Source organism: Castanea sativa, chromosome 10, assembly GCF_040712315.1.
Source record: "Castanea sativa cultivar Marrone di Chiusa Pesio chromosome 10, ASM4071231v1".
Taxonomy (NCBI): Eukaryota; Viridiplantae; Streptophyta; class Magnoliopsida; order Fagales; family Fagaceae; genus Castanea; species Castanea sativa.
Window position 1 is genome coordinate 4,707,290 of NC_134022.1, and position 23,664 is coordinate 4,730,953.

Genomic DNA, 23,664 nt, shown 5'->3' on the forward strand with positions numbered 1-23,664 from the left:
TATATGAAATGTGTGATTGAAAGGAAATTTTTTTTCCCTTTTAGACAATGATTGAAATGAGTTAACCTCTGATTGTGGCCCTTTTTTTCAAAGGATATGAATCAGAACTAAAAAAGTTTAAATTTACAGATCTGTGACATCAAGCCACCAAGGTTGTAGAACTTTTTATTGGCAAAAGAGGTCTTCCAGCGCCTAACTACATATTAACATGCTGAGCCCAATTAACGATTAAATTAGAGATTTAGAATTCAATTTTCGCCTACATAAAAATTAATTGGTATCTTGATCTGGTAATAAAGAGCTATTATTAGAAGCGAACGCTATAGATTAAAACTCTTTAAAAAAAATGCTAAGCCCAATTGACGAGGCATATTAAATATGATTGTGAGACATGTTTTGTAAACAGGAATGATTCTTAAGAATCTAAATTACAAATTACACTTCTAAAATTTAGGATATATAGATTTTATACCCTAAAGTTTTATAATTTAGATTTTACCATTTATAAGTTATATGTTGCTTGGATCATTACCCCTTCGTCTATTTTTGCCCACGTGTATTTGTTGATCTAATCAAATTTTGACACATAGATTTTACTATTATATATAATTAAGTAAACTTAAAATAAATTTTCTAAAACAAAAAATTACGTAAATTAGAAACAATATATATATATATATATATGTAATTTTTATTTAACTATTCTATGCAATGCATAGGTTAGTGCCTAATTAAGATATAATTTTTTTAGAGATAATTTTAACCTATGACATCTACTCTTAATAATTGTGCTTTATAAAATTGATCTGTGCAAAACAGTTGAAATATCACATTAGCATTTTTAACCAAACGATGACTCACTTGAAAATGACCAATTATGACTTGTGAATGTAGTAGAACGGTAAATGACATAGTTGGCTCAAATAAGTTAGGCTATGAAGTTTTTTTTTTTTTAACCATTCATTTTTCTCATTCATGAATGGTGTACTGCAACCATATATAGTAGATAGCACAATAACTGTGCTATGAGTTTTGTAATTCAACTGGTTGACATTTTTTTTCATGGAAATATTTAAAGTTCAAATCTCTTCTCCTATGTCGTAACTATTTTACTAAGTTCAAGCTACCTTCATAGTTGGTAAAATATGGAATGAACAAAATACAACAATGACAAATGTTGGGAAATTTAAACCCCGGTTGATAGAATTAACAAGTTTTAAACCCAAGTTGTTAATTAGATTTATTATGAATAAACCTTGTTAAAACAAACAAATATTAATACCATGTCAATATCATGCACAGTGGAATAGTAAATAAAACAAAATATGATGACCCAAGAAAACTAATGAAATAAACTAGTTTCACAGTAAAAAACCTGAGGGGAAACCTTCCAGAAAAGCAATTCACTATAGCAAAGAGAAGTTTCAGATATAGTACAAAACATTTGTCCCTAGACTCTACAATCTCCGTAAATGAACTTACAACAGAAATCTTCTACCGCTTCAGAACTTTTGAACTATTCAATATATGAACGCCACCCTTTTACACAAATCACAGTACGTGGCTAACTCCAGCAATTTGAAGATGCTTTTGGCTGCAAAGTTTTTCACTTCATCAACAATGAAAATCAAGATGTACTTGGTTACAAAACCTTAAGGCACAAAGGACGCAGTAACTTCTTGCAGAGAGAATAAGACACTAGGTCACTTTCTGCATGTGTTCTCCATGTATAACGGCCTTTAAAATAAGTCTTATATATGTCTAGGGTTGTGAAAAAAGAAACCCTACACATACATGTCAACTAGAGCCAAAAATCAAATCCAGAAATTCTGATTTCATAGATCTCGATAGATTCAACTTCTGTTGAGCTTCGTTCTTGAATCTCGATAGATACTGTTTCCGTCGAGGTATCTGTAGAGCTTTAATGAACAGCTTTTCTTCACTTGTTTCTTGGCCCAATTTTCATGACTTTAATACTTTACTTGAACTCTTATTTTTGAAGTACTAAACCCATCCTAGATCTACCCAATTACAAATAAAGTGCATTTTTTCAAAGGATTAGCCAATTACATAAAATAAGTTTTTAACGACAAAAACTTTGGAATCAAAATTAGAAATGTTAAAAACATTAACAGAAATACCCACTACTATGTTTCAGGAATCTGAGAAGTACCTAGACAAAGAAATATACAATTAGTTCTACAATAGCATTGCAGGACTGCAAGAGGGAGCTAATTTACCCATTGAAAATAATGGGGATTGTAGCCAAGCAGAAAATGCCAAACAGCTAAGTTGGTTCGAACTAACATCTAAATTAATCGTTACAATTATCAGCGACTCGAATAGCTAAAGTGTTACCTTTCCCTTCATATTAATGAATTAGAGAAGAAATTAAAGGGCCACTCCCATTTGAGGCTATCACTCCTATTCTCATATGAACTGTACGTATTGGACAAGAAAGGTATATGGCCGAGTGTAAATTAAAATTGCCGGCCTAAAAACACTTGCAGTAGAATATAGGCGGAAATGCACTTTTAGTCCATACATTTGACCCAATTTCTATTTTGGTCCCTACATTTTATTTTTACCACTTTTAGTTCCTAAACCAATTAACACATGACATTTAAGTCCTTACCGTCACCCAACTAACAGAAAATGCTGACGTGGCAAACAGAGTTTACTGTTGGGTTGACATGGCCAACAAAATAATATTTTAAAATGCCACGTTAGCATAAAATAATAATTAAAAAAGACACGTCAGCATCCACTAATCTTTTGATTTTTTAAAAATTAATTTATCAATTTAAACAAAATGAAAAATGAAAAATGAAAAAAAACAAAACAAAACAAAATTAGAACCCAAAATTAGGCGTAAACGCATCTAATTTTTTTTTTAAATTAATCAATCAAATTCAACAAATTAAAAAAGAAAACAACAGAATTAAAATTCAATACATAAATTTAGATCTGGGCTGATCTTCAATAACACGAATACAACACGAAACAAGTCCTTAAAATCATCAAAAGAATGGAGAAATCCATTTCCGCCACCGCTAATCTACACGCGGCGTTGGAATCTTTAGCAAAATTGGAAGCATTGGAGCAGAAATTCTAATTTTTTTTAATTTTTCATTTTGTTTAAATTGATAAATTAATTTAAAAAATCAAAATATTAGTGGATGCTGACGTGTCTTTTTTAATTATTATTTTATGTTGACGTGGCATTTTAAAATATTATTTTATTGGCCATATCAGCCCAACAGTAAACTCTGTTTGCCACGTCAGCATTTTCTGTTAGTTGGGTGATGGTAAGGACTTAAATGTCACGCGTTAATTGGTTTAGGAACTAAAAATAGTAAAAATAAAATGTAGGGACCAAAATAGAAATCAAGTCAAAATATAGGGACTAAAAGTGCAATTACAATATATAGAATAAATCTCCAAATACTTGCCAACATTTGTAGACAAAGCCATGGAGCTGCTTTTACTGCTAACATAAGGCCTTGCAGTTGCTGCCACTTGCACCAATTTTAGAACACGAATAGGTTTGACCAACCAATTAATATTTTTTGTTGATATTATTCAATGATAACTTCATGATCTTTAATGCTTTTACTATTGGCTTACTAGATTCCCCAGAACTAATATTTAGTTTGGAATTCAGTCAATACAAATTAAGCATTTTATTTCAAGAGAAGGAGAGGAAACCCAAGGTTAGTTTCCTCGTCCATTTCTATGTCACAGTCTGGCCTGTTTGGTGTGTGATTCCAAACAATAGTTTCCAATACTTGATATATGTCTTATTCAATTATGCTGCATATAGAGGCGGCACTAATATTGAATTTAAAAGTTCCTCACAACTTTCTTTGAAGTTATTGGGAAAAATGCCCATACACCTCCTAAACTTTCAATTAATGGCCAAAAGACCCCCTCAACTTTTTTATTGGCCAATTTACTCCTTAAACTATTCAAAACTGTCAAATCAATGCTTCAATTAGTCTCACGTTAAAACACTAACGGAATAAGCACGTGAGACTCGCGTGACTTTTAAAAACAAACTTCAATTACCCAAAACTCCAAAACTCAATTGAAAGAAGAGGGAAGAGAAACAAGTCTGGCGGTGAAAGAGTTCAGGCAGTCAGTTCAGAGCCACTGTGAGCTTTCCCCTGCCGTCTCGCCGTCCTTGTCCCTGCAGTGCCTTGGTGGTTCTTTGTGGATTTAAAGAAATGGAGAAATAGAGATTGCAAATCCACAAATTCCCACCCACCAGCCAAGCCAAACCCATCTCCAAAGCCGCCATGAAAGTCTGGTCAGTGAAGCTCAGGGAGGCCCACAATGCCTCCTCCTTCAGCAATGGTCGTGGCGACGGCTCCCTCTGCTTTGTGGCGTGGAGAAACAGAGATTGCAATACCGGGAAACTTGTAGAGCTTGACGGAGTGATCGATGGATCCAAAAGCTAGGCAAGTGGAGTTGGGGCTAATGGCGATGGTGGTGACGCCGTCGCAGTGGTGGCAGAGGATCCTGGGAGTGCTTGACAGAAGAAGAGGGTCGTGGATGGAGATAGACTCATTTTGAAAAGTTTCTAACAACTTGGTTTTGTTTCGTTTCATTTCACAATGGCTACTCTTCTGCCGATCAAATTGAAGCAATCCCAAACCAGCGCGATGGCGCAAACTCTATCGGTGGCTGCGGCGTCGTCTTCTTCTGCTTCGCACGACACTGCACGGCTACTCGTCCGCGAAACGCTGCGTATAAGCGCCAATCTCGCTTCTTCTTCACCTTCGATTCCGGCCGAGCCACTGCTTTCTCTGGCCGATTCGCCGGAGAGTCAGAGTTTGAATCGGTGGAGGCTGGGGCTGGTGGAGGAAGAGTATGTGAATTCGAGCTTGAGGCTGATTTGCTGCGAGGAAATCAACGGTCACAGATGGAACTACGTGGCTTTTTTTAAAAGAACTACGTTGTCTTATTGGATGTGCACTAGAACAGAGAGTTTGTTTTTAAAAGTCACGTGAGTCTCATGTGCTTATTCCGTTAGTGTTTTAACGTGAGACTAACTGAAGCATTGACAGTTTTGAATAGTTTAAGGAGTAAATTGGCTAATAAAAAAGTTGAGGGGGTCTTTTGGCCAGTAGTTGAAAGTTTAGGGGGTGTATGGGCATTTTTCCCGAAGTTATTTATGTCTGGCTATTTAAACTTTCTCTCTACATATAGGGCCAGGTTAAGTTCAGATAATGGTTTACCCTTCTTGTCATACCTAGATTCAATCTATTAATTCACAACTATATGATTTATGACTATGATCATGCCTAAATGAACATCTGAATTCATCTTACTGTTTTATAATTAAGGGTAAGTTGCATTTTTTTTTGTCCCTAAAATTTAGGATAAGTTCAATTTTAGTACTTCCAATTAAAAAAATGTCATATTTGGTTTGTGAAATAAATTATAAGGTGTATTGAGGGACTAAAAATCCAATTTACCTTATAATTTATTTATTTATAATACCTATGCGTTCCAAAATAAGGCTGCTGGGCCTAAGGGGAGTTTGGGCTCACAATCTATTTGTATGGTGGGCTTTTGGATTTCCTACCACGGGTGGCGCTATACTCGGCTGCCTCGTTTCTTGAGTCTCCCCCCTTTTCTCACTAACACTCCCCTTTCTTCCTTGGGGATGATTAGTATTACTTTCTCTAGTCTTTCCACTCCGGAATTGCCAACCTCTCCAACTGAGTTCCCCTTGCCTATTTATAGCAAAGGTTAGTGGAGTGATCGTCATCATTCCCCTGGTGGGTGGAATGAGAGGTCCAATACCTTCTCCCCTAGGTGGAGGTTTAATGGTGAGTAGGGAAGGTGGCAGTGGCAGTGGCATTGGAACTGGTTCCACCACTGGATTTGATGCTTGGCAGGGGCGTTCCCTAGGCAATGGAAGGGAGGTCCAATGCCATTTCGCCTAAGTGGATGTTTGGTGATGGGAGGGAGAAAACGATAATGGCGTTGGGACCAGCCCCGCTAGTAAGTTCTGTGCTCGACAGGGGCACGCCACAGGCTGCTTCGAGCACTCCGAGCTCAAACCCCTCGGACGACATGTGCGTTACCATGTGTGATCAGTGCGGGGCTCTTATACGAGTTAGTCTTCATGGGCCTTAGGGCGATTAGGCTTGATGGGGGGTGAGGCCCGTACAATACCCTATAATTAATTATGACATGCTTTGCATGTTACTATTATCCTATAATTAATAATGTGTATAGCCTTGCTTTTCTGTTAGTTAAACAATTCCGTAACACGAAAGAGAAAAGAGATATTAAACAAAGTCACCAACAAGAAGAAAAGCCTGATAAACAAATCGAAGCTAATCAAGAGGAAAAAGACATTCCAATTCTTAAAGAAATAAATTATAAGGCTGAGCCACAAGCTGAAAAAGTTATTAGAGAGAATCAAACAAATACATCAAAGAAATCATCAAAAGAAGGTTAACAAAAAAGCACAAGGCAAAGCACACAGTCCCTCAACCATTTCGTTTGGCGACTGAAAAAAGGATGTCTAGGGAAAGACGAGATTCAATGGATTTTTCTACAGCAATTGAGGAGAGAAGGACAAAAGAAAAACGGGGTTCAATTGATTTCAAGGATTCACAGCCCAAACTCTCCACTATCACTTCAAATCACAAGTACGTTCCTGAAGGGGAATAAAAATGAATGTGACGGGTCTATTTGAACAGATGTGACGGTATAAGGACGACGGATCCAAGGAGCACTAACCCACAGTGGACGAATGCAAGCAACACGTAGCAGTCATCTTTCCAGATTTGGCCCCAAAGGATTCCTAAATGAAATTGACTTGCGTCTCACGTTAGGTTTGATGTGACTTTGCTTAATCCCCACGCAAGCGTATATAAAGAGAATTATTGCGTGACACGCTTAACCCTAACCAGGAGACTCCAATAAGGAAAAGAACTCTAGAGGACATGCAAAGTCGAAGAGGTTCTATCCCAGAAGGAAAGGAATTCGTGGCCAAGGCATGGATGTTAACCCTACACTACTATAAATACCCCAAAACCCTCACAAGTCAAGGCACGCATGATTGACTCAACTCTGGCACTCTAGGGTTGTAAATAAAAAGTTCTAACTTGACATTCGGAGAGTTTTTGGTCAGCACCACACCGGTGCTCTCTATTAGGTCTTCTCTTTTCGTTTTGTAGGTATTGTTTCGATTTGGGTGTGTGCGCAGCTTATTGGTGATTTTTTGGCATCATCAATTCCAACAATTTCATTAGAAAATATTAGTAAAATAAAGAGAGGAAAAATGTTTTTACAATTTTTTTATTATTATAATTTGATAACTACAACAATGAAGAAGAAAAAAAAATCAACTAATTGGCCAAAGGAGGCAAGTTTATTTTGATTTCAATTATAATTATATACTAGTTGTAGGGATAAAAGGCCCAAATAAGGGTATTGGGCTGTGGGCTGCGCCCGAGGATGTCATAAACCCCAAAGACAAACACGTAGTAGGGCGAGCAAATAGATTACTGGGCCGAGGAAGAGGAAGATGACTGATCATAATGAACATGTGACGTAGTTCGAGGAGCAATCCCTCCTCGGTCAAATAGAGCAGAAGCCTAAAGTCCAACTACCTATCAAACACTGAGCAGTGGGCAACCATGCTTGGGTGGATAAACTTCAATGAGAGGCGAGTCACCAGAAAGATTAGAAATATCTGGAAAGAAAGCTGCTACTACCGCATTGAATGCTCTGTATCTAACCCCTTGGCCGCATTAATGTGGAAGTGATATTTGAACAGTAACTTTCATTCTTACAGCTACCCACAAAGACTTCAAGAATGTGCTGATGGGACAAGTATCAAGGTTATTAGCAATCTGATCTACATGTGGAGGGCTGAGATGAAAGGGGGGGAAGGGAGTATAAAAAGGGAGAATTTCATTACAGGAAGGGGCATCTAAGATTAAGAGAGAAAAAACACTGTGTAACTAAGAACTGGAATATTTGTGTAAGTCTAAAAGAAATATATAAGAACATATTATCATCGGACCTGACCGAGGAGTATTTTTTCTTCTTAAACTGTTTATCTTGTTCTCATACCAACTATCCCGCTATGATTCATATTTGACTCCTTAAACGTTTAGTTTCTAACACACTCTCTAACAAATTTATTGTTTTGAGCTGTTGGGCTATCATCCTAACATCTTGGGCCAGTGGATCAATTTGAGTCCTTACACTAGTATAATTGAGAAAATTTGTTACATTTAGTTTGACCCTCTTTGAGAAAATTTTATCTCCGCCAATGGGTATATATATGTATGTGTGGTTTTTAAAATAATAATAATAAATTGGGAAAACAAATTTATAAGAATTAGAAAAACAATTTGATCACTTAAAATCATTTTGTCAACATAGAGTTCGATGGTCTCCATAAAAAATAATAATGAATTAATCCTTTGGTTTCACAGTAGCAAGTTGGCTACTGAAAAATGAAGACTTTTTTTTTTAATGGAGAAAAATGAAGACATGTTGAGAAATAAGTTTGTGCTTGAGTTAATAATAGGTTTTGAAACTATAAGATTATTTGATTAATTTTAAATGGGTGGTGCATTTGGAGAGATATATATATATATATATATATATATATATATATATATATATATATATATTTATTTATTTATTATTTGATGATTTATAGAAAGTAGCCAAAAATAGAAATACTGTTATTAAAAATATTGTAGAATTTTAAAAAACTGTATATAGGCAAATAAATTAATAAGCTTTAAAAAATTAATCCAAACACATTAAGTTGAAAAGACATTGTTTTGACATAAAATTAAATTAAATTTAAAAGCTAATTTAGAACGGTTGACACAAAAATATAAGTAAATTAACTTAATTCTCTGTTGACCTGAATTATTTAGTAGACAAATCTCGATCAATTGGACATGCAACTTTCTTTAAATTGGATCTTCCAATGATACAGGCCCCACAAGGTTCAATCTTCAGCTAGTGTTGGAGAAACCTCTAAGCTGAGGCGTGCAAATTCCACTAATCACTAATGCCGGTATGAGTACTGAGTAGGATACCTAAAGCAACAACCGCTATAAACGTGTTGGTGGAAGAATAGAGGTGAGTCCTAATGCAATTCTAAACTTAGCCATTAAATCAGACTAAAACTATTGGGGTTGAATATCTCCACCTACACTAAAAATCAACTGGTGTCTTGGTCTGATAATAATGCACTACTATTAATTAGAGTGGACGTCATAAATTTTGCCTTTCAACTTAGATTCCTATAATATCTTAACTTTTTGCATGCTGCAAAAATTAGCCTAAACATTTGTAATGTATTCATATACAGAAGCAGCAAGGATAGCACATTTAAAGCAGCACCGTTGCCAAACTTTTACAATCAAAAAGATCATCCATCAAAAACTGAAACAAAGAAGGTAAGATACAGAACACTACTGTCAACAGTAATCTTTTTAAAATAAAATTGAAAAGTATGAAATTGTATGTTGGACACAGTTTAGCTGAAATATTGGTTGTAGTCTAAGTCTACAATCTTACTCAATATCTTTTTATTGGAGGTAGATTTTAACAAATCCATCATTAGATTATATTTCTTCTTATATCCTCTATGTTTGCAAAATTTCTAGAAAATTGAAGATTAATAGTTATGTCATCAATAAATTGTTTAAATTGCAATTTTTTGTAGTTTAAAATTATGTATAAAATATAAACTTATAATCAAATAATAAATAATATCCAACTGACACAAAATTTGACATGCGTATTAAAATTGTAAAGAACATGCAATTCAACAGTTAGATTTTCAAAATATTTAGTAATATTTATTTTATTGAGTAAAGTCATAATTTTAGATTACAACTAATTTTGTAGCTAAAATTTTTCCTTATATGTTTATTAATTAGAGTTTTCAGAAGGGAAAAAAAAGAAGAAGAAGCAAATTTGAAATCTACATTTAGAATTAGCATCTCGGGTTTTGTGAATGTTAAAACCATGTTAAAACTATTACTTGTTTAGTTGTATGCCTAAAATGATAAGTTGAGAACTTTGTTTGGTTTCAATTGAAAAAAATATATATATATTTGAAAGAAAAGAGCAAAATATAATTTTATACATTGGTCGACAATTGAGTTGGAGAAATAAATAACATTCAGAAGTCAAAGTTTACTTACAGAATATATTACATTTCTGCTGAAGTTCCCAAGTAGTTTTCTTTTATTCAAAATTTTTAATTTTTTAATTCAATAGTTAAAGAAGGGGATAAAATCATTTATAAAATATGAGTATACTCATATTTCACCCGCCACCGTAACCATAAATAAACAGTAGAAATCAATATTGATTGTGAAACAATTAATGATATTTACTTTATACTAATAAATATAGGGTCATGTTAGTGGGTGTCCTTAGGCAATTGTTAATAAAGCATATTATAAAAGTTTTAACCACTTTCATGAGAAATATAAAAAGATGTCAGAAAAATTAATTGTTTTATCATTTTTCATTAAAATGTTTCTAAAAATAATTCTTAAACCAATGCCCTTAGAGCATTCATTAACATTTCTCATAAATATATCACAATAATACCGTTTTGTTGTTGTAAGAGCACAATTTGTACCCGGTCCAATCACCAGATGGACTCAGGCCCAAAAAGCCTTATAGAATGAAATTTGTAGAGCGTGTGCTTGAAACCTAGGCTTTATAGATATTGGACAACAGATAGGCGAGCTAGATTGCCACTATCTACACAATCAATAAATAAGAATAACAGAAATTCTCCTCGGACATAAGTCGAGGATGGTTTGTATTGTCTTTCTTTCTTCGAATGATAGACTCCAGTTAAAAATGAGGTGTACAGTGTTTTCTTTCTCTCTTTTTCTCTCTTTCTTTCCCCATCCCCCCCCCTCTCTGTTCTCTTATATCCATCTTCCTCTTCCACATGTAGCACAAATCACCTAATTAGATACTTGTCCCATCCACCACCTTCTTGAAGTCTTCAGACAATAGTTGGAAGGTTGAACATTTACTGTTCAGATGTCATTTCCCCATTAATGTGGCCAGAGAAGTAGGTGCAGGGTCTTCAATGCGATGGTAGCAGCCTTTTCCCTTAATATTTCTCATATGTTTCCCCTCTCTATAACCGTGTGGAACTTATCTTTACCCAACAAGCTTTCCAGAATCCTCTCCCCAAACATCATGACGTGTCATACGATCTTCATTTGACTTAGTCGAGGAGATGCCTCTCCTCGGACGACCTCACCAATCTTTCTAGCAAGAGTTGGCTTGTGGGCCTCAAAGGCTCTGCTCGAATAGGCTCACACCTCCAAATCAGGCCTAAGGCCCAAATGCGTGTTTTGACCACTTTACCCCCATAATAGCCCCTCAAAACTTCGTTTTTCTTCCCACCTGGGGAGGAAAGTGAAGTTTTGACACAACGCCACAACCTTCACACGCCTTTAAATCAGCACGCGTGAAAACATCAACTCGCCTCTTTTAAACCGCCACTAACGCTTCGAAATCCACCAGGCACGCATTAATTGCTGTAGGTAATGCCTTGTCCCCCACATCCAATGGTGAGACACACATCCAACAGCTCGGGTCTTTTACTCAGATTTGGGCGGGTTAACTCCCACTCAATGCCGCTTCCCATACGCCAAAACATCTAGGAAACCGAGTTTCAACCTCTCACTTCAGAAATCAATCAAATCTCAAAAGTTCATATTCTCTTTCCTTTCAAGAAGCTCGCGAAGAACCATCTACCTATTTCCCATAAGTTCTCAATCTTTTAAGTTCATTTCTCCTCGGCTACTGTTCTCGGCCATTAATTATATCCCTTCCTTCTCCAAATCTCTATTCTTACCATCGCCAAATGGGTAGATTCAAGTGTCTGGTAGATATTGATGTCGGTATGGAGGGTTTTAGGGCCAAATACCATATTCCCTAAGACGTAGGTTTGAGGTATTGTTCCCCTGAAGCTATAGCCAATGATAGGAAAGAAGGAGAAGTTGTCATCCCCATCATCGCCTTTTTGGAGGGTGGGATGACACTTCCCATGAAAAATGTAACCAGTGAATACCTCCGTAACCATAGGCTATGCCCAGATCAATGCACACCCGACATGTTTAGAGTTTTAGGTTGTGTCAATACTCTAAATGAGCAAATAGGTCTGAATCTCACATGGCACGACGTCATCTATATGTACAAGTGTCATAAACTTAAAGATGTAGGGTATTACCTCAAATCTAGGTCTAGTATTGTGAGACTCATATCTTGCCTTCCCAAATCCAATAAAGGTATAAAGGACGACTACCTTATTATTTCTGGAATATGGTACGACGGTCCTTATTTTCCAGTCGAATGGGGAGACCCAGGTGTGACTCCATAGGAATTAGATTCCATAACCTGTGACTTGGTTCTATTAATTTTATCATTTCTAGTTACATTGCATGTTATCACTTTTGTTATTTGGTATTCATCACTGATCTAACCATGCTTGTATTCTCGGATGTTTTTGCAGACAAATAGCACGTACGAACCCGTCTAAGCCTTTGCAACGTCGCGGACCTCAATCGCGTTCTACGATCCGAGGTGTTTGTAAGCGCAGACCTGCAAGTGAGGGCAGCCCACCTCATATTGGGATACGACCCTCTATCAGAGGACTTCCAAGATATCGGCAACGCTATCATTACGGGTGACAAGAGACGCAGAAGGATAGACGTCTCAAGACCTGGCTTTCTTTCTGCCCATGAACTACTGGACGATCCCTTGGTCATCCTCTACGTCCGCCCAATCACAGCAGTTCCTCTTTCGGTACACTCTCAGGCAACAGCTATCTAAGAAGAGTCAACATCTTCACAACAATCATTCGAAAAGTAAATAGATCAGTTCCGACTTGAGGAAGCTGAGAGACCCCTAGAGAGCCACGTTGTCACCATTTCGGATGAAGAAAACGAATCTTCTGAGAGTTCAGGTGTAAAGGGCTTAGTGACTGCGCAAGCCGACATTAGCGCCGAGGAAGAAGAAATGTCCAGCCTAAGAACGCTGATGACTAGGAGGGGCACACGAGCTCCCAAAAAGGACGCAATTGGATCTCAACCTCCTCCGAAGCTGCCACCACATCCTTCTCCTTCCAACCCTAAAATTCACGCCCCAGACCCCAAAAGGAAAATGAAAAACAAGGCCGAGGAGGCAGAAATAGCGAAACAGAAGAAACTAAAGCAGCAACAACAACAAAAAGTCGCCAAGGGTGGAATGTGCGCTCACTTTGTAGAAAAGGGGGGAAAGCCATGACCTGGCCGAGGTGTACTGCACGCAGGCTAACTAGTCTCCTGTGCTAGAACTAGATGGGGCTCCAATTCTTAGCCACTCCAGCATAAGGGAGTTCCAGCGAGGACATGGCCACCACCTCGCCAATGCACTGGAATAGCCCCTTCTTTTAACAAAGGATATGGAGGCTTTGGAGAATATGACTCAACCCCACATTTTCATCTCCTTAAAAAGAGACTTGGCTCTAGCATGCATCCTCCAATTACTTCTATCTCATTATTTCATTATATTTTCGTACAAAGTCTTTCATATGTATTTCTATGTTGTTTCAGTCATAATATGCTTGTTCAATATTTCAATGCAGGCCATTGTTGTCGAGAAATGGGTAGAGGATTCTCGAAAACAGGCTACAGCTAAGCTTCAGGTTAGAGTCGAGACCGAGAAGGCCTTAGGTCTTGCTGTGGCAGACAACAAGGATCTGGCCAAAAAATTGGCCGACGAGAAGAGAGAGAGGAACAGTGCCGAGGCCGACCTCAAAACTACTAAGGCTCAAGTGGAGGGGGAGCGCAAACTTCTGCGCCAAAAAGAAGAGGATTTGTCCAAGGCTCAACAAGAAAATTCAAACTTAAAAAAGGAACTTACTCAAGCCAAGGAAGAGGCTCAGATCCTTAGGGAAATCATGGAGGCTGCCAAGAAGGCTTTTTACAATGAAGGGGTTGAAGTAATAGAAACCCGGCTGACTGAGGAGCTAGCAGAGTTGTGTAGGGAGTACTGTCAACAAGTTTGGATAGAAGCCTTAAACATGACAGGAGTTCCCACAACTTCTGAATGGAGGAAACCCGAGAACATTTGGATTCCACAAGACATCCGAGTGTTTGAAGACCTTCCTCCCGTCACAACTACCTTCAAGACAGCGTCTTCGATGCAGCCATCTCCAATTCAAGAACCTATTCCACCTCCTAAAGAACTTATAGGTTCCGATAAAGAGAGGGAACAAGGTGACAAGGCTGAGGATCACCTGAGAGAGAATGCTGAACAAGATGCTCCTCCACAAGTCCAAGCCCCATCCGAAGCTGAGCCCAAGCATACAAAGGAGGAGGGCAACATGAAAGAGGCTGCTAGGAAGTCCGAGCAAAACCCTCCACCTAAACTTAAGGCATAGGCTATCTAGAACCTTTTTTCTTCTTCTTTTTTTTGTTTTTTGTTTTTGTTTCAGGACTCTTGTTTTGATCCTTTTATTCTAGGATTTAACTTTCAATGTACCCAACGACAGTATTAAACGACAAGTTCAAAAGATTGCTCTATATTGCATTGCCAATTTTCTTTATTGAAGTATTTACCTCTTTTACCTTAATGCAAATTACATGCGTAGCACAATTGACTTAATACCCCAACGTACAGAGAAATCTTCTTAATGTCTCAGCCAATACTAATAATTTGACATGAAACTATTCTAACTTTATCAACTTAAATTATCTAGACTCATAAACCATGTATTGAAATGGTAATATCTAAAGTGCAACAGCATACAGTTGAATATGTATGGATATATCTAAACTCAAGACAGGAGAAGATAGTCTAAGACTTGATTTGATGTTTAACTTGGACATAAAGCAAACCAGTAAACTTATTATGATATATGGCCCAAGAATCAAGGCTTATTCAAATCTCTGTCAGATACTTAGAAGAATAAAGTGAAATGTTAATTTTCCCAAGGTGGATGGTTTGAGGACCAGACGTAACCAAAATTTTGTTTAACACTTAATAAAATATCAATTTTTACGAGGTATGTGATCTGAGGAGCCATGCATGACCAAGTTTCTGTTTGATACTTATAAGAATGAACGGTAATATTAATTTCCCCAAAGTAGATGGCCCGAGGACTAGACATAACTAAGGTTCTGTTTAACACTTAATAAAATATCAATTTCCACGAGGTATGTGGTCCGAGGAGCCATGCATGACCAAGTTTCTGTTTGATACTTATAAGAATGAATGGTAATGTTAATTTCCCCAAAGTAGATGGCCTGAGGACCAGACGTAACTAAGGTTCTGTTTAACACTTAATAAAAGATCAATTTTCACGAGGTATGTGGTCCGAGGAGCCATGCATGACCAAGTTTCTATTTGATACTTATAAGAATGAACGGTAATGTCAATTTTCCCAAAGTAGATGGCCCGAGGACCAAACGTAACTAAGGTTCTGTTTAACACTTAATAAAATATCAATTTCCACGAGGTATGTGGTCCGAGGAGCCATGCATGACTAAGTTTCTATTTGATACTTATAAGAATGAATGGTAATGTTAATTTCCCCAAAGTAGATGGCCCGAGGACCAGATGTAACTAAGGTTCTGTTTAACACTTAATAAAATATCAATTTTCACGAGGTATGTGGTCCGAGGAGCCATGCATGACCAAGTTTTTGTTTGATACTTATAAAAATGAACGGAATCATAACACAATAATAATATAACAAAGAATGGCAAAAGAGTCTTTCATTAATAATAGTACATTCGTAGGTTATTTACATTCCATGGACGTTGTACAACTTTTTCATCTAAGTCTACTAGACGATATACCTCTATGCCTGCGACAGAAATGATTCGATATGGTCCCTCCCAGGTAGGTCCTAGCTTTCCCCATGATGGGTTCTTGGCATTATCCAAGACCTTCCTCAATACTAAGTCTCCAGGTGCAAGCGGCCTTAACTTCACATGAGCATCATACCCCCGTTTGAGCTTATGTTGATAATAGGCTAGTTGAACCATTGCATTCTCCCTTCATTCCTCAACTAGGTCCAGACTTTTCTCTAGCAAGCCATTGTTATTATTCGGGCTGAAAGAGCTTGTCCTTAACGTCAGATACCCGGTTTCCAAAGGGATCACGGTCTTGGCCCCATAAGTCATGGAGAATGGTGTTTTTCCTGTGGATCTTCGTGATGTAGTCCAATATGTCCACAAAACATGTAGCAATTCTTCCACCCATCTTCCATTTGCATCATCTAGCCTCTTCTTGAGTCCACTTACTATAACTTTATTAACAACCTCGACCTGCCCATTTCCCTAAGGATAAGCTAGAGTGGAGTATCTATTCATGATACCTAGGTCGCCATAGTATTTTCTGAAAGCTTTGCTATCAAACTGCAAGCCATTATCTTAAGTATGTGAAGTATCCCAAATCTAGTGACAATGTTCTTCCAAACAAACTTCTTTGCGTCCACGTCCCTAATGTTTGACAAAGGCTCAGCTTCAACCCACTTGGTAAAATAATCAGTTCCTACAAGCAACCACTTTTTATTTCCTACAGCCTTTGGGAAATGTCCTACAATATCCAATCCCCATTAAGCAAAGGGCCAAGGACTAGATAAAGGGTTGAGTACACCACTGGGCTAATGGATGTTAGGAGCAAATCTCTGGCATTGGTCGCACTTTTTCGCATAATCCTAAGCCTCTCTCTGCATGTTGGGCCACCAATGCCCTTGGGTCAGAGCTCTATGAGCTAAAGACCTTCCTCATGTATGACTTCCACAAACCCTTTCATGCAATTCCTCCAACAGTAACTCTGTTGCTTTAGGGTGTACGCATAGTAAGTATGGCCCAGAAAATGAGTGTTTATATAACTTCTGATCCTCGGTCAACCAGAATTGGGGCGCCTTTCTACGAACTTTATCAGCCTCAGATCTCTCCTTGGGCAGGACATCGCTCTTAAGAAAAGATATTATGGGGTCCATTCAACTAGGTCCGAACCTAACTTGATGAATATGGACAGTATCAACAGACGTCCGAGCAGGTTTCAATAAGTCTTCCACGAGGATGACCCTAGGCAGACCTTAAGCTAAGGATGTTGTAAATGTGGCTAACGAATCCGCATGCGTGTTTCCACTCCTAGAAACATGCGTCGGGACAAAAGAATCAAATTTGGATCGTAAGTATCTAACCTTGTTCAGATATTCTTGCATTCTTGGATCTCTAGCCTTTAATGTCCCTATCACTTGGCCCACGACTAACTGAGAGTCTGAGAACATTTGGATTGATTTTCCCCCCATTTTCTGAACCAGATCCATCGCAACTAATACAGCTTCATACTCAGCCTCATTATTAATGGTCGAGAACCCCAATCTTAATGATTTCTCAAAAATAATTCCTTTAGGGGATACCAAAACTAGCCCCACACTAGATCCTCTCTGATTTGCTACTCCGTTAACATATGCCTTCCACATCGGAAGTTCCTTGCACGAGATCATGCCAACTGATTTTCCATCCATGTGCAACCCCTTTGTACTTTCTTCAAATGAAGGTTCAGCGAACTCTGCCACTAAGTTGACAAGGACTTCACCCTTGATAGAGGTGTGAGGCATATACCTGATGTCAAAAGCCCCCAAGATGGTCCCCCATTTTGCTATCCTCCCTAAGCAATCAGCCTTTCGCAATACCGACATGAGTGGGAGCTGGGTTAAAACGACAACTGTGCGGGATTGGAAATAGTGAGGAAGCTTACGCGTAGCATGTACTACGGCCAAAATCGCTTTCTCCAACGGCAAATAACGCACTTCAGCTTCATGTAGAGATTTGCTTACATAGTAAACTGGTCTCTGTATACCACATCATCCCGTATTAAAACCAAGCTGACGGCGTGAGTAGCCACCGCTATATACGCAAACAGGATTTCATCCACTTTTGTCCGAGACATGATGGGTGGCCAAGACAGATACTCTTTAAGTTGTTGAAAGGTTAAGGCACATTCCTCAGTCCATTCAAATCCCTTCCACTTATTCAGTAATTGGAAGAATGGTCCACACCTATCAGCCTATCGAGAAATGAACCTGTTGAGAGCAGCAGTCATCCCCGTTAGCTTCTGAACTTCCTTTGGATTCCGAGGAGGTTACAAGCTGTTAATTACCTTAATTTGTGCCAGATTTACTTCTATTCCTCTATGAGTCACCATGTAGCCTAGGAATTTACTAGAGCCTACACCAAAAGAGCATTTAGAGGCGTTAAGGCGCAACTTATACTTCTTGAGCGTTTAGAAGGTGTCATCCAAATCTTTCACGTGCATGGACACGATCTTGCTTTTCACCACCATGTCATCCACATACACTTCAATAGTCTTTCCTAGCTGCGACTCGAACATCCTGGTCATCATCTTTTGATAGGTAGCCCCTGTATTTTTAAAACCAAAAGACATCACCTTATAATGGTAATTCCCTGTAGGAGTAATGAAGGTTGTCTTCTCTTGATCACCCTGGGCCAAAGGTATTTGGTGATAGCCTTGGAAAGCATCCAAAAAACTCATCCGAGGATGTCTGACTGTAGCATCCACCAACTGATCTATGCGAGGCATCGAAAATGAATTCTTAAGACAAGCCTTTTTAAGATCAGTGAAGTCCACACATACTCTCCACTTTCCATTCTTCTTCTTCACCACTACTGTGTGCGCTAACTACTCCAGATAAAAAACTTCTTTAATTGCCCTAGCCCTTTTAAGCTTGAGAACCTCTTCCTTGACAGCTTCAGCGTGCTCTTTAGAAGAACGCCGAAGGGGTTGCCTCCTCGGAACAACAACAGGATTGACGCTTAAATTATGACAAATGAAGCTTGGATCAACCTCAGGGGCCTCATAGGGATCCCAGGCAAATACGTCAATATTGTTTTTCAAAAACATAACCAATTCCATCTTCTCTTGATGTGGTAGCCGAACACCAACCTGAAAGAACTTTTCGGGATCGTCACCTATAAGAAAATTTTCTAACTCTTCGCATGTTGCCTCCTTTGTTGTCACCACACTAGGCGCATCCAGAGGCATTAATTGCTATAAGTTTGCCGTAGCCGAGGTTGAGGACTCTGGTTCACCCTGATGCAGTATTGCAGCCGATATGCATTGTCTTGCTACTGTTTGACTCCCAAGAATTTCTTCAATCAGTCCCCCCGATGGGAACTTCACCTTGACATATAGGGTTGAGGAAACAGCACCCAGGGCATACAGCCAAGGCCTTGCAACGATGGTCGTGTATAGGGAATAAGCATCAACCACAATGAAATCCACATCAACTGTTTCCGGACCTGACTGCACAGGCAAGCGAATTTGTCCCTTTGGTATGACAGTTTTTCCTTCAAAACTTATTAGTGGTGAATCATAGGCGGTAAGATCTTCGAGCTTTAAATTAAGCCCCTTGAACAAATCAGGGTACATGATGTCCGCACCACTACCTTGATCAACCACCACTCTTCTTACATCATAGCCCCCTATCCTCAGCTTAACCACCAGAGCATCGTCATGGGGTTAAATGGTCCCCAACTTGTCTTCATCCAAAAATCCCAAAATAGGCGAAACACTTCCTTTAATTCTCTTTGCTTCGAGCCAGATTCCTCGGCAAGAACATGGGACACAGACATCACCCTAGTAGGACAGGAGCCAATCCTTCCAAGGGCAGTGAAAATGACTTTAATCGTCCCCAGGGGAGGCTAGGGTGAGTTATTTCTTTGATTGATCGAACTTGAATGGCTTCCTTGTCCATTGGGCTGATACAAATATTGCTTCAATTTTCCTTCACTAACTAGCTGCTTCAAATGGTTCCAAAGTGTTTTGCAATTCTCGGTGATGTGACCTACATCCTGATGATAGTGGCAAATGAGATTCTAGTTCCACTTCATAGGATCTCCAGCCATCTTACTGGGTCATTTGAAGTATGGTTCCCTTCGAATTTTCTCCAGTAATTAATGTACCGATTCTCGAAACACGATGCTGACTACCTGAGGAGTGGCTGAACCAGATTGCCCAGCGAAATCTTTCCTCACCCTATTGTTATTATACCAATCCAACCTGAAATCCCTCCTCTCTTGAGGGATAACCTTCACCTTCCCCTTCCCTTGTTGTTGATCCTCCTTGACTCTTTTGTACTCGTCAATACGATCCATGAGCCGACGTACACTACGTACACTCCGCACTGGCTTTTTGGTTAGAGATTTTCTCAAGTCATGATCAGTTAGAAGGCCCACCTTAAAAGTGTTAGTCGCCACCTCATCAAAATCTCCATCGATTTCATTAAACATCTCCCAGTATCTATCAAAATACGTCTTTAAGGTCTCTCCCTCCCTCATAGCCATGGACAACAATGAGTCCAAGGGCCGGGGAACCCTACTGTAGGTAATGAATCGAGAGCCAAATGCCTTAGTGAGCTTCATGAAAGAATCGATAGAACCCGCCTTCAGGCCATTAAACCATCTCATCGCTATAGGTCCTAAGCTTGAAGGGAAAACTTTGCACATTAAAGTTTCATTTTTAGAGTGCACCGCCATCCTCTGATTGAAGTGACTAACGTGCTCTACTGGGTCTGTTCTGCCATTATAGATAGTGAACGTGGGCTGAGCGTGGGCTTATACACCAGATGGACTCAGGCCCAAAGAGCCTTATACAATGAAATTTGTAGAGCGTGTGCTTGAAACCTAGGCTTTATGGATATTGGACAACAAATAGGCGAGCTAGATTGCCACTATCTACACAATCAATAAATAAGAATAACATAAATTCTCCTCAGACATAAGTCAAGGATGGTTTGTATTGCCTTTCTTTCTTCGAATAATAGACTCCAGTTAAAAATGAGGTGTACAGTTTTTTCTTTCTCTCTTTTTCTCTCTTTCTTCCCCCCCCCCCCTCTCTCATGCCTCGTTCGTTCTCTTATATCCATCTTCCTCTTCCACATGTAGCACGAATCACCTAATTAGATACTTGTTACATCCACTACCTTCTTGAAGTCTTCAAACAATAGCTGGAAAACTGAACATTTACTGTTCAGATGTCATTTCCCCATTAATGCGGCCAGAGAGGTAGATGTAGGGTCTTTAATGCGGTGGTAGCAACCTTTTTCCTTGATATTTCTCATACGTTCCCCCTCTCTATAGCCGTGAGGAACACATCTTTACCCAACAAGCTTTCCAGAATCCTCTCCCCAAACATCATGACGTGTCATACGATCTTCATTTGACTTAGCTAAGGAGATGCCTCTCCTCGGACGATCTCACCAATCTTTCTAGCAAGAGTTAGCTTGTGGGCCTCAAAGGCTCTGCTTGGACAGGCTCACACCTCCAAATCAGGCCCAAGGCCCAAATGCGTGTTTTGACCATTTTACCCCCACAGTTGTATAATCCATGCATTGCATGGGCATTTGACCTAGAAGAAAATTAAAGTATCTAATATTTGTGTGTGTGTGCGTAAAAAACTTTATTGTTTTGTTAACTTCTTATAATGTTGCCATTTAAAATTTTGAAAATTCACATTTTCTTTGCACCATCATTATAAATTTATAATATATTTTTATTTGGTTTATAGAGTTACAAATCATGTTTTTTTACAAATTGTTTAAGAGATTAAATTTAATAAGGACGGGGTGTGAACCCTTTGGTTTACACTAGCCAATAAGTACATGCCACATCAGATTTTTACTTAAACTCATGGTAAAATCAATACATGCTACTTCACCTAATAACGTCTCAACAAACAAATAATCAAAACCTATTTCAAGTTTCCCTAAAATCTCATATCACTTTTCAGCTCATGCGTCTCCAACCCATCCTCGTCCGGACCAACATTTGCCGCCGCACTACCTCACCGGAACTCCGTTTGCCACTGTGCTATCTCGCCAGACCTTCGTCCGCCGCCGCACTACCTCGCCAAACCTAGATGATTTGTTCTTATTCTCAAAATTTTTTGGGTTTTGCAATATTTAGATTGATTTTGCCGTTGCTATATTTTGATATCTTCATGGTTTGGGCATGTTGCTCTTTTGAAATAAGGACAAATATGGGTTTGATCCTAGTAGGGACGATTTTTTTTTTTTTGATTCATGCTATTTTGGTTTTCCAACTTCATTATTTGAGTTCTTCCATTCTTTGGCTGCGTTAAGGCATATATGGAAATTCAAATTGATAGACATAGGTTAAGGATTGACCTCTTGAGAAATTGCTTACTAGCTGTTTGTCAAAATGCCTAACAGAAATAATTTTGTGACACGAAGACTTTGACAGTGTATTTTTGGGATTAAACCTACAATATATTTTCTAGTTTAATATCAGTAAAAAAAAAAAAAAAAGGCTAGTAAAGAAGCCAAATTTCTTAAATTGTTGAGATGACAATGAGCATGCCTCTTACCACACTTGTCTAGCTAGTTGAGCAGCTTATCCTTTTGTGAGTCTTTTATGGAGCTTGGATTAAGAGTATTTAGGACAAGGACTCAAGATAGTTGGCCACGACTGGCCTCAGGTTTATTGATTAATTGGAGCCATTGGTTAAGATCCAAAGTTGAAGGATTGGCCATATAATCTTTCCAAACTCATTGAAAAGTTGTACTAGCATTTTTAGCATGTGCAATGATCTCTTTGTAAATTATAACATCATGTTTACTGTGGGTAATGCAATAGAGTTATATGTTGATAACTGACAGAGGTTGAAAATTCTGGAAATTTTCCCTTTCATCTCTTGTCCTTGGAAACCCAAATTCTATGGATAAGTAACATAGAATACATTATTTGTTATTTTCCCACTCAACAATATGTGGCTCATTCTGTTTTAATTTTTTGGTAATTTAGGTAATTTTATGAACAACACACAAAGAGTCTAAAGACTCATGTCAGGACATTACACTCTTTGTTACAACTCACTAGCCAATCTAATGAACAAGACTCAAAGGAGACAATACCAAACAAGGGAAAGACTACAAGCAGAGACAAGCTTGATCACTACTTAGATTAAGACAAAACAGTTGTGGTTGAGCAGGGTGTTCAAATGAACCTTGCCATTGTTGTTTGTTCTGAACTTCTAAGAAGAAGAATGCAATTAAGGATAGCCCTTTGAATGAGAATCTTGATACTATTAAAGGCGGTGTCAATAGTGTTAAGGATCTACGTTTATTACAATCTTGTGTAGCCTCCTTGTTGTATGTTCCATTTTAGATTGCTTCCTTGTATTAGCAATGAAAAATTATGTTGCTAAAAAAATCATTGAAAATTTCTGTTCTGTTTGTTGCTAAGATTGTCTTCTTCATTAATTTTTTCTTCTTGTTTACACCTGTTATGACTCTAAACTAAAAAGACCATCTTCTCAAGTATGAGATTCCAAATATTTTTATATTTAAATTTAGAACCCAAAAGCAGTCCCAGTTGTTTCAAAGGCAGATTAGATACCCAAAAGCATCGGTGGATTGAATCTGAGCCAATGCTTCCGCTTCTAGTTCAGCTGCATTGTTCTATGCTTTCTATTTTTTTGCCTTAGATGGCCATTGTATCTTATATCTAGTGAAACTAAATTGTTGACTATGTCGGAATGCTTAAACCAATAAGACAGTCTACTGAATTTTCAATGTTAAAGGCG

The 23,664-nt window shown here is 38.3% G+C and overlaps 1 protein-coding gene across 1 annotated transcript; it reads right to left on the reverse strand.

The window, feature by feature from the left end:
* Nucleotides 1-17,131: 17,131 nt before the first annotated feature.
* Nucleotides 17,132-19,104, reverse strand: LOC142611898 (uncharacterized). The gene is made up of 3 exons (XM_075784050.1): nt 19,006-19,104; nt 17,459-17,893; nt 17,132-17,350 (listed from the first exon to the last, which is right to left on the reverse strand). Exons 1-3 carry the CDS (start codon nt 19,102-19,104, stop codon nt 17,132-17,134), a joined length of 753 nt encoding a protein of 250 aa, XP_075640165.1.
* Nucleotides 19,105-23,664: the final 4,560 nt, after the last annotated feature.

Coding starts and splice junctions, on each gene's coding strand:
- LOC142611898 (XM_075784050.1), bottom strand. CDS start 19,104: ATGCCTCTGGATGCGCCTAGTGTGGTGACAACAAAGGAGGCAACATGC. Junction 17,894..19,005: donor ATCCCGAAAAGTTCTTTCAG/GTTGGTGTTCGG, acceptor TGTGGTATACAG/AGACCAGTTTACTATGTAAG. Junction 17,351..17,458: donor CTAGTGTGGGGCTAGTTTTG/GTATCCCCTAAA, acceptor GATCTGGTTCAG/AAAATGGGGGGAAAATCAAT.